General features: G+C 38.2%; 1 protein-coding gene across 4 annotated transcripts in view; it reads right to left on the bottom strand.

Moving 5' to 3' along the window:
• ldb2a (LIM domain binding 2a) overlaps positions 1-12,545 on the bottom strand; it is a 99,577-nt gene that overhangs the window by 66,519 nt on the left and 20,513 nt on the right. For all 4 annotated transcript variants that reach the window (XM_039621139.1, XM_039621145.1, XM_031759030.2 and 1 more), the window contains exon 2: positions 7,455-7,557. In XM_039621139.1, the coding sequence (XP_039477073.1) occupies positions 7,455-7,557 (103 nt within the window). The remainder of the gene's footprint in view (positions 1-7,454; positions 7,558-12,545) is intronic.

The raw sequence follows: 12,545 nt of genomic DNA, 5'->3' as shown, positions 1-12,545 counted from the left end.
GAAAACAGCCACATATCATGACTTTAAATTCTCCACCATTTTACCAGGAAGCAAACCTTTACTTTAAGGTTTTCTAGGTCAGTCTCTAGATATGGTTTGGTTAAGAAACTACTAGTTAAATCTGGGAATTGACCAGCCAACCAGCTGGTTAAATGAACATTCATTGACTTGCAGCTGATTTAACCTGTTGATCTGCTGCTGATGCTACCACGCTGGATCCTATTTTTTTCTCTTCTTTTGGTTACAGCTTGGGGAAAAAAATGTGGGGGATGGCTGAAAAAGCTTGCGAGCCACCGCTCAAAAGTGTCAAAAAATAGTCAAAAACGCATCTTCAAATTGCTTGCTTGAATTGCTGACTGTTGTTAGTAATAAAGGCATTCAATTCACAATGAAATCCAACGGGGAAAAAACAAGTCCTCAAAACACTTCAGTGAAAACCCAATCAAAGAGCAGCAATGACAATGGAAAGCACCATAAAGGTGTAAAAAAATCTATAAGAGATATATTAGCAGGCAAAATAGCGCTGGATGTTCTGTAATGTTTAAATAACACATGCTTAACATAGACTGAGGCTACTTTTTTTCTTTAATGATAGATTCAGTCTAAGATGGTTTGTGACCTTTTAGGCAGAAATGTGGAGAAAACTGTGAAAAATGCCCTTCACAAGTTCCTACAAACTCCAAAGGGAAAAACTGTAAATGTTTGGAATTTTTGGATCACAGTTTCAACTGCTGATTACTTTTTTTGTTTTTTTTATTAATCCCTAAAATATGTTTATATTTCTGCTTTGTCCTATCATCTGTCCCAAACTACCCAAAATTTATATGTTTACAAAGATAATTAACAGAAAAGCACATTAAGAAGCAGGGAGGTGCAAATGTTTTTTTTTTTTTTTTAATAAATGACTAATTAATTAACAAAACTGACAAAGTTGAAGATTAATTTTCTTTAGATTGAGTACTTAATCAATAACTAATTGTTTCAATTCCAGTTAAAGGTCAGAACTGATTTTGGAGCATCGCATAGAGCAGAGAGGGCTCAAGGAGGATACAAATCTATTACCGTTTGTCCTCCAACAATTAACACGGAAGCACATCCAATATGAGCTATTTCCTCTGAGAAGCCACAATGAACACCAGCTGGAGACGAGTTACAAAACACCTGAACGCAGGTCCATGCAATAATAAAAAACAGATTAGGTAAATTAGCTTTTCTAATTTTTCCTCCGCTGAACGTTATGAAATTAGAGCACCCCAGAATGGAGTGAAATGATTGTTTCCTTGTAATTATCACATAAGCTATTGTATGACTCAAACAAATATGATTCCATTTCAACGAGGACGGGAGTTTTTGTGTTTATACCTCCATACGTTACGCAGAAAATGAAAAATAAACATATCGGGACTGTTTTAATGGAATAATACATAAACAGTTTAATGAACGTCATCTCAAACATAAGCATGTGTGCTTTACAAGCAGAAGCTGTTTAATAAAACACAAATGTCAAGACTTGTCCTTTTCATTTGCTTAACATGTTTAATCTTTATAGGTCCATATATTCTGGTTTCACTGTATAAATGTCATGAGGGGAAAAAAAGATAAGATCTTTAGCCTTATGATTTAAATCTATCAAAGATAATGCTGAGAACTTGGCTTAAAAACATTTTGTTCTACTCAGAATATTTCTGTCAGAGGAGATGCTGTTCCACTGTTAAATGTTATAACCTTTTGTGTCTCTCTCACTCTTGCAACATGTATGCATGGCCCCTTTAACCACCGCTAACTGTTCTCCGCTTCCTACACACTCGCATCTCCACTGGTCAGTGTTGTTCTGACCTGCGTGACAATAACACCATATATCAGCGCTTTCTCACATTGCTGGAAGCTGGGAGAGGATTTCAGAGTAAGGCCAGTGGGGGTCACATTTACATTTTATATGTTAGGCAGTTAGCTGACGCGCTTGTGCTGAATGACTAACAATGAGCCCAACAGCACGTTGAGCTTCAATTTCTGAGATGCCAACAGTACAATCTAAAAGCAAAAGGATGGAGGATGTAGCTGTACTGGCAGCTAAAAGATAATGGTACCGGTTCAGAGACACAGAAAGTCGGCAGCACAAAGTTAGAGCGGCAGTAGTGGCATTGTACGTTTTTCAGGCAGTAGACTGAGGTTAATGTCCCATTGGGTCCTTTTTTTCACTTGCAGATGTGTTTGATTTTCACTTGGTTTCATTTTAACCCACTTTCACAGGTTTTCGCACCAAAATCCACTTGGTTACAGTAAGGAAATGGTTGTAGTTTTCGGGTTAAATATGATCCTTCATAGTAGTAATCCCTTGCACTGAAAACAGACAAGGTGGGAGTACGATCTCAATCATGCCACAACCTGGTGCATCAAGCTACAGACACCAAAGAACACTTTGCATATAAACGAGCCACGCCGGCAGCTTTGACAAAATGGGTGAGTCACCCAGCTAAGCAATATCAGTCACTGGTTCCCAGTGTCTGAAACAGCCCATTGAAGGTTTCCTGAAAAGAAGTAGGTGGCATAAACTGACCTTATTTTAGACCTGATTTTTGTGTGGGACCATTTCAAAGTTCCTCTTTCACTACCTAATTTTGTTTTCACTTGAATGTTTGGTTAGATTTAAGCATCAAAACTACTTGGTTTGTGTCAAGAAAAGATCACAGTTTAGGTTAAAATATAGCTTTTCACAAAGTGGAATGCAAATGGTGACCCGGTGAGAAAAGTGTCTGTCAGCTGCAAAGAAAAATCTAGGACAGCAGCTTAATGATGCTGGTGGAGGAAAAAAAAAAACAAGGGTGCTTTAAGTACGAAACTGACAGCTAGCTTGAAGTTTAGCTATAGGCTGTCACCCCATGAAGGAGACGCTATGCACAGAGACATCAATATGCACAAAAAATTGCAAATTTGTAAAAGTTTTTGGTAATGCAAAATGGAAACAGTGTAACAGTGTAACTTTTAAACAGCAGTCATTATATAAAGTAACAAGTTACTGCTGTTTTCATGTTATCCAACAGAAACTTCTCCCTAAACAAATATTTAAGTTGCCTTAAGCAAGGCACTTCCGTCCTCCTACCTGCTGAGTCATTGTAAGCAGTTCAAGAGCTGTTGCTAAAAATAACTACAGTACTGAGCAGTGGACAAAATAGCTAACTGGAATATATATGACTACAAGTATTGCTATATGATACATTATGCTGTGTTTTTATGTATACAATGCATAGGTGCCAGCGCAAGGCTGAGCGAGACAGCCACATCTCTTTCAGATTCATTGTTATTCTTTAGAATCGGATCTGTTGCTTGGTACGTGTAAGGCTGGTGGATTGTTCCTCGATGATGTGTTTCGCTGTGTGTAACTTAGCGCACCTGAATGTGAATCGAGGAAGGCTTGCAACTGACGGTGAGTCATCATCGCCATGGTGTTAAGCCTCCCGTTCCCGGGGGAACAAGGTTACCGTCTCTACACCAATGGGGATTTTTATTTTTACATTTGAAAAGCAAACCAGGGCCCAGCTCACAACAATCCTCCATTGCCCGTCTCTCCTCTCCCCCTCCTCCTCTTCCATAACTGAGCTGCATCACACACACAAACCCAGCAGACGCTACACACACATCGCCTCATTTTAGAGCACCACGTCCTTATCTACGTCTGTGTGATATTCAATATGTTTCACATATCAAAATACAAACCTATGCAGATGAGATGGAGGGGACAATATCACAAACTCAGTAAAAGCCTGTGCTCTGTCATTTGCTGCAGAAAACCACATACTACAGCAGCGGTCTATTTTCTGGAGTTGAAAGCGTACAATACAGTACCAACTATTTAGAAACCCAAAGCCCTGCAAACCTTAAAGCAGCAGTTGGGGAATGCACTAACTGGCCTTCTTTACAAAAGAGGAGATGACTGATATCACACTCCTGTCTTTATTGTCTGTGCGAGTTTAAACTTGGCTCAGCTATGCAAAAGTGTAAGCAAAATGTGTAATTAAACACGCTATTTGCTTGTACAACCCAGAGTAAAAAAATATTTCCATTAGAAATCAATCCTCCCATCAAATTTTCAATTACCAGATTAATTAAAATGTTTAAAAAATGCCCCAAAATTGTCATGAGTGCTATTTATAACTTGTCACTAACAGGGTCCTTATTCGTTGAGTTCTGCCTTCGTCAAAAGTCAAAAATATTCATATTTTTTCTCAAAGGATTACTAAAATTATTATTTAAATCTTTAATTATCAAAATAGTGCGCACCTGAGATTTCCTTTTTGTTGATCAACTAATCACTGCAGCTCTTTCTGTTTCTCTGGATGAATAACTACAGAAGGGATGCTACCGAGACAGTCTTGGCACTGACTTACAAAAAAGAAATGAAAAACAGGGGGAAGCAGCAAGGCTGGCTCTCTCTTAAGTTATGAAATATTCCTCCCAGCACCTCTACAGCTCAGTCTTTAGCCATTTTTTAACTCATTTGCTAAACTACATCTTGAGAAACAGTTTTAACCAACCATAACTTCTATGCGGCACCTCCACTAGCTGGCAATTTGTTCATTCTAATAGCCGCTCCTAAAATGGCAATTTCTTCATTTCGTTTTGTGTGTGGATTAAACAAACTAGATTCAACATGTTGCTAACTTTGCTTTAGAGTCAATCTAGCTGTTCCATATTAGATAATACCCTCTGGCCTCCATCTTCATACTAAATGCCCGTGAGATTGGTATTGCTCTTTCCATCTACCTCTCAGGGCGAATGTGTATGTCTGCATTTGTTAAACTCTTCTTTGAAACCTGATTGATTTCCCTTACAGGAATAATATGTAATCAACTCAATGAGCAGCCTACAGCATGCAAACAGCTCTAGGACTATAAGGTATCAAAGTGGTGCCAAAGGTATTTTTTTCTCTGTGTTAATTCATAAGTTTTCTTTAAAAGATGTCCTCAGTGTTCTTTTAATAAAGAAACAAGGGATTCTCCTTGATATTCTGAGGACAGCTGTAATTATGTTTTCAAGAAATCCTGTTTTATTCTGGTATAGTGGTCGACTCTGTGCATAGCAACACCTACTGGCTTCCAGCAGCCATGGCTTCAGAGAAGAAGCAAATCAGAGGGGTAATTTGTCAAATTAACAGCTGATTTGTACTGCTTACCATGTTTCTATTTAGGGCAAACCTTTAGTTTAAGCTCGCTGTCAGTAAGGCAAAAAATTGAAATTTAAACTCCACAACTGGATATTTTTTTTTTATCTTCTTATGTTTTTTCCCCCTTAAGCACCAAATATTTTCCAGAGAGATGTGTGTCCACCGAAACCTTGAAGTGCACAAACTACTGGTCTAACACTGCAGTAAATGAACAAGACTTTTTCTATCTGAAAACCAATATGACTCCTTCAACTTCTCAAACCTATTGGAAGTAAAGCAGACATGGTATCATTTTCTTCTGCATTCTTCTAGGTAAAAAGCACCAAGCTGTCACAAAGCCCCACGATTATGATCTTATACAAAAGCAGCTGTTTTGGGTCTTCACAAGACAGACATAACCATTATTTGTCTATTTTCGAGACTGTGGTTTATGCTTGCATCTTTATTTAAAAAGTGCAACCCACAACACAGGCCTGTGATGAAACTTTCAGAAAGAGGTTACCAGTAGTTACGTGTGATGTTGCACCAATGTTCGGCAATCACATGCAGAGAAAAACCTATTGTTAGAAGAAGAAGAGATACCAATTTTCTTGCTGGCAGTGCCTCGGTGTAGCCGAATGCAGAAATGGTTGACTCAGTGGTTACAAAGCTTTACTGGAAATGTCTGACTCGCTAACTGAAGAAGTTCACACATTTTTTTTTTCCTAAGAGGTGTTATAAAGGCATTTTGGGAAATTCGGGAAATCAATAACTTAACTGAAAGAAGATGTAGTAGGTTAAAGCAAAGTGGAAGTAGTCTGCAACTTTTTTTTTTCCCATTTGAGCACAAAGTCAGTCCCAGAAATGATGAACAATGTCTGAGTATGTGTCTGAGTATGTGTAGGTGGAAGTTTTCAATAAAAAACAGAAGAAAGAAAAAAAAAAGAAATGGTGAGTTGTGTTTCTCAGCCACTTACAAACATGCCTTGAGTCTTACTGTGCCACCAACATCCCCATAAGAGGACACAGAGTGGTGGTTTAAGACCCTTGAAAACAGGTTGTTTTAAGAGAATGCACCTTATGACTTGAAAAATTCCAGCTATAAATATTAACTTAGGCTTCTTCAGCAGCACATACTAGCCACCATAACTATGAATAACACATTTCATATCATATGACTTTTAAAAAATATCTTTTTTTTTATATTTTTTTACTTTAAACGTTTTATTCTGATTTCAATTACATGTTACTGCAGTGCCGTCAAGGACCACTAGAGGGCCGTGGCCTGCATTTCTGGCATCATTGTTTTAGGGCAGCGGTCCCCAACCTTTTTTGCGCCACGGTTTAATGTCAGACAATATTTTCACGGACCGGCCTTTAAGGTGTCGCAGATAAATACAACAAATGATACGAGTAAGAAAAAAACTGTGGTATTTTGTCACGAATTCACTGTGTAATTGTGTAACTTTATTAGCAGCGTCCTCCTGAAACGCACCAACAACATTGAGAGTAACATCCTCCTCTCTGCCCCTTACTACTCTCTGGTCACTGTGGTAACACGTAAATATTTCAAAATAAGACACACAACTACAACACGGGAAAAGACCCAGGGAAACCGAGTCAGTGATAAAATCCCTAAAAACCATAAATTTCACACCCGAGCCTCAACCCTCGCGGCCAGGTACCAAACTATTCACGGACCCGTACCGGTCCGTGGCCCGGGGGTTGGGGACTGCTATTTTAGGGCATGACTATGTTGTGACATGATGGGAATCTTTCTGTATAACCAAGGAGGGACCTTGGTTTCTTATTCAGATCCACTCCTCGGTTGTGATGTCCAGTTACAAAAAAAAAATCCACAGCACCAACGTGGTTATGAAAAAAAAGAGTTCAACTTCAAAACTCAGTTTCACAAAATCACTGATGATGGGTGATGTCACGGTAGCTACCATACATTCAGTTTAGGGGTTTTCCCAAAGGACACTGCCTATTATTTCTTTTATTCCATGAACATTGTGTTTATATCCAGATTTGTAGTCAGAAAACGTGACAAAATTATGATTTTTAACTGTCATAAATGTCATTTTACCATAATAGACTACAGAGTTGCTCAGAGAGTAGTGAGTGATTTCAGAAAAAGGCTGTTCACTCAAAAATGACCTGACAATTAAAAAAAACAATGTGCAGACAGAACTGTCACAAATAAATGCTTCTTACTTAAAATACAACATAATTAAAATATTCAGTTGACACGTACTATATGAGGTATGTGGATAATCAATGGTTATTAACAAAGGAGTGTGTGTGTTCTTACTGTATCTCTTTGGTCCATCTTCGAGGCAGAAGGAAAGCGTGAGAGTGGCATCCTCTTCAAAAAACTCTGTCGCAAAGGCATCCCACCACAAACTGTCGCTTTCCTGTTAGGGAATAAACAAAGTCAAAGGTCAAAAAGACAGGTATACCACTTCCTGCCCATTTAAAAATACTGTTTAACAGTTTTTAACAATAGCCACAGATTTAAGATCATCACCATCTAATGTTCTGTGTGAAATCTTGTGTTCTCAATGGCCCACGGGTTGCTTCAGTTGGGTATGAAATTCTTCATTTTCTTCTACTATTTAATAACCCAGTGAATTTCCTTTATCCCGGTTGTTGTGCTTGTGCTATTGCATTTTTTTACATAAATTCAATATTGATTTATTCTGATAAGACAAAGATATTGTGACCATGCGGCCTTTTCCATGAGACAAGATAAACACGAACATAGTTTGTTTTTATCACATGTGAATTCATGAGTGTTCCCTTTACTGTATTCATTAAAATGAAACTCAGAAGCTTTATGAAAGTTTACAGTTTGGGCTGTAAAATGGTTTAAATACAACACATTACAGTGTGGATCAAGAATGGAAAAGAATTAAAAATTAAAAATATGTGAATAAGATAGTAGTCAGGAATGCTTTTTTATCAAAAAAAGAGAATTCTAAAAGATGAGATGTGATGGCCTGAGAATTTAACACAAGTTGATGTGAAGCCAAAATATGGTAACACTCTTTACTTTTCTTAAGCAAAGACTTTGGGAGAGCCCTGCCTGAGGCTTCTACAAGACTGAATTACAAGCTAAAGTGTAACAGCTTTAAGATTGACTTCTCTTCTTAACTTTCACAGCAGGTCACGATAAGTTGGCCATAAGAGCACTGCTGACAATAATAATGCTTTATGTGGATTTTTTAATTACTTTTTAAAACATATAAATAAACAAATGTAAGAGATTTACTTAAAACTGTTAACCTCTTAGTACTGAGTAACATTAACAGTAATGGATACAGTAGCAGCAGGCCAACAGTCATAATAACAGTATCACTAGTAATTACAACCACATAATAAATGCAAAAAAAGTACTATTAGTAGTAGCTTAAGCAGTGATGCTTTTTTTTTTTAAAAGCATTAATACTAATATACTAATAAAAGCATTTAAAGGTGCAACTGGAGTTTCCAAATTCTTGAATGTCAATATTTTTTATGACCATCTGTATTTGTCAACACAGCCTAATTCTCTTAGGCAGGTTTTCTTGTAATTTTTTTTAAAGTATTCCTTAGGGACAGTTTTCCAGGCTTCTTGAACATCCCAAAGCTTTTCTTTGATGTCGGCTGCTTTTTGTTCTATTTCCTATCAACGTGATGCCACACTGCTTCAATAATGTTGAGGTCCAGGCTCTGGGGAGGATAATCCATGACTGATAGTGCTCCATTTTATATTTTTAATCAGGCATGTTTTTACTGCACTTGCAGTGTGTTTGGGATCATTGTCATATTGAAAAATGAAGCCAGCGCCAGTCAAATGCTTTCTAAATCATATTCAAAATCTTCTCCGTGTTTATAGTTCCATCCGTCTTGACAAGATCCCCAACAGCACTGGCTGAAACCATGATAAAGCCTCCACCGTGCTATACACTCAGTGTTGTACTTTTGTCTTGACCTGATCTGTGCATACTGACGACAATTAGAACAAAAAATTTCACATTTGAATTCATCGCTCCCTAAGATCTGTTCCCACTGATTTTCAGCACAGTTCTTGTGAAATATGCCATACCTCAGTCTTTTCTCCCTGTTTCCTTCCTTAGGAATGCTTTCTTGACAGCCACCCTTGTTTGCTGGATTTTTTTCCTATTTCCTGTGATTTTTAGATACTGTTCATCTGTTGTGACACTAGAGTTCTCCTATTTCCTTAGAGGGCACACTGCACACCATGCTGATGTATGTCAGTTTTTCCAACTGATAACTTTAGTTAGCTAGTGCAAAAATACTATTTTACGTCTATCAGGCTGTGCTTTCTTATGGATTTTTCAATATCGATTTTCAACTTAAGAAATTGGAACAAAATTAATATAAACCTTCAGAAGGTCTGGAGAACTATTGCTCAAGACCACGTTAAAAAAGTACAATAAAGTCAGGCTCATTGGAAGCAAAATATAAAAAGACTTATGCTTAGTAGTGTACTTGTATTAGACTTAGAATAAGTATTAGTGTTAGTATTAATATTACAATTATTAGTAACAGTAGTAGTGTTATCCATTTCTGTTGTAACTGTAATAGAATTTATTTTCCCACAGTGAATCTGTGAAGAAACACAATCATGCAAATCTCTTTGCCCTGAAATTACTCCTCTAACAGCCATTTGCCCTCTTCCCCCTCCTCACAAAAAGCCCTGATAATGTCGGCGGGGCATCCTCCACTCCTGTCCCCCTCCCTCTTCCACATGCCGACGTCCAATTGATGCTAATTTCCTCTGACACGTTATGACAGATCACCACGTTTCATTCTGCGCCGGGCTGAGGGATGGCAAGCACTTCCCAGATGTTGACAATTAGCGTTGTCACCATCGAGCAGTGTCAAGCCCAATAAGAGGTGACTGGAGCGCCCCACAGGTCAGCGCTACTCATACGCAGTGAATCTGACGCAAAGAGAGAGACATGTGGTGTGGAGGACCTGAAGCTAACTCTCATGCAGCAGGTCAATCAATAGGTGATCATGAGTTTGTGGGGAGGTCTTTTGGATGGCAAACCAATCAGCTGAGCTGGCTACAGGCTGAACTGAGACTACACAATAAAATACTTTCAGTGGAGTGGAGTACTAACACTTATGAGCCATGCGTTTCGGAACACTAAGACTTACCACTTATCAAAGGTTAAGAAAAGGTGAACTCTTAAGTAGTAGGTTTGAAAGGAAATATTTTTTAATAAATTATTGCAAAATTATATCCCAGTGAACCTGATTTATACACGAAAAAAGACCTAGCATTACTGTAATAATTAAGTCTTCTTTGTATGCTATCATATGCTTTCCCTAAACCCACTAAGACAGTGCAACTCATCCTGACCTTCTCTATACTTCTCCATCAACACTCTCAAAGCAAAAATCGCATCTGTAGTGTTCTTTCTCTGCATGAAGCCATGCTGCTCGCTGATCATCACCTCTCTCCTTAACGTAGCTTCAACAACTCTTTCCCATATCTTCATGGCGTAGCTCATCAACTTTATCCCTCTATAGTTTTACTACAGCTCTGCACATCACTCTTGTGCTGGTAATTTTTGCACTAACGCGCTTCTTCTCCATTTCTCAGGCGTCCTCTCAGTCTCATAGACTGTGTTAAACAAAACCACTGCTCTTACTCCTGGACATCTTCATACCTCCATCTGGACCAATCGCCTTTCCACTCTTCATCTTCTTCTATAATTCAACAGTTTTTCAAACAGAAGCCTCCCTTTTGTTCAAATAACAACATCGCTAACAGATATTGGTGGAAACACTGATAAGATATCATTAATCCTTAATGATCTTAAATCACTGAATATTTGTTCCATAAAAAAGAGTGAATTAACAATCCCAGTTTCTCAGAGTCCACAATTAAGTCTTCAAAATGTATTCATCTATACAACAGTCCAAGACTGTGTGAATGTAGACTGGGTTTAAACATTATAGGGAACACAACAAGTGAAGTTTCTTAAAAGCAAATGCAAAAATCAGGCACCAGGTGACACCTAAAAGAAAACTGAATGTACAGTAATCCTGTAAAGCATTCCACATTCTTTTGGAATATTTACTCCTTTAGATCATTTTTTCTGTGCTGAATCAACAGACATGGCTTACTTTTCATGTCCTGTTGTGTGTGTTTAGTTTAGAAATGTTATCTTTAATTCCATAAATGGTATCTGCTTACCTTAATACAATATCTATTAATTTGACTTATTAACCCTATTATGAGTGAGCTTGAAGTTAACGATGTAGCAAACACCACCACAACCAACCACTTCTTTACTGAGAATACTTTAGAGAATGAGAGTCCCAGTGCTGAACCTCTTTTTCCCTTATGACTCCTACTGTCTTTCTTTCATATATTTTCAGAGGTGTTTAAAGCTCCACTGCTGCAGAATAAAGATCTGCCCCTGTTGGAGGCATCATAATGTTTCGGGGTAACATCATAACCACAAATAAAAGTCCTCTACTTTTGTCATGCATTATTCCCCAAAATCTGAATCTATGCAAGACCCTATTGTCTTACATTATACTGAAAAGCTGGAGGCTGCAAATATTTAGCCTTTTTTAATAATTAGAAAAAAAAATTAATTGAATTATTTAAAAAATGAAAGGAACATTTTAATGTAAGTTTTACAAAGTGGGCACAGCAGTTCAGGACCTCTCAACATTGATACAAATGTACTACATGGTAGTGCTGCAGGTTTCATTAAAAACTGCACCAGCTGTGCCAGAACCATCAACTTTGACAGGAATCCGTTGACTTGTAATTACAGCTCTCCCATTGGGTCAATCAGAGTAATTGTTTACACTCGGCCAGTGCTAAAATACATCAGTCACTTTCAACGTAAAACTGTAAGACAAAGTGATATTTGAATAAATTCCATGATTTTTCCTGAGTGCATCCCTGGGATAGAATGTGTTGCATGGAAGCCAATGTGTGTATTTCACATTGGCGAGAATTAGCAGACAGCACTGAGTTTTCTCTTTTAAAAAAAACCTTCTTCTTGAAAATCTTTGCTTGAACTGGAAGATATGGTGGTCAAACACGCACCGCTGACTAGCCACTGGGAATGAAGTGCATGAGCTGTCGTGTGCATCTGTGTGTGTGTCTGACTGACTGTGTCATACTGTGCGAATCAGCAGGTGTGAACAGCCGGCATGTGTGTGGTGTCATGTGAATACATCTATTTCAGAGGGCCAGACGGAGAAGAGCGACACACACCAGGCAGAAAAAGACAAAGAGAGAAGGAGACCGCCTTTCGTGCTACTCAGCATTCAGATTGAGTTCAACCCATAATCCAGTACCATGAGGGGGCGGGCACTCCTGGGATTGACAGTCAAGTGAAGGGTGAACAATATGCTCACTCTC

This window comes from Oreochromis aureus, linkage group 2 (assembly GCF_013358895.1).
Source record: "Oreochromis aureus strain Israel breed Guangdong linkage group 2, ZZ_aureus, whole genome shotgun sequence".
NCBI lineage: Eukaryota > Metazoa > Chordata > Actinopteri > Cichliformes > Cichlidae > Oreochromis > Oreochromis aureus.
Note: the sequence above shows the minus strand (reverse complement) of the source record. Positions and strands in the feature narration are given on the sequence as shown.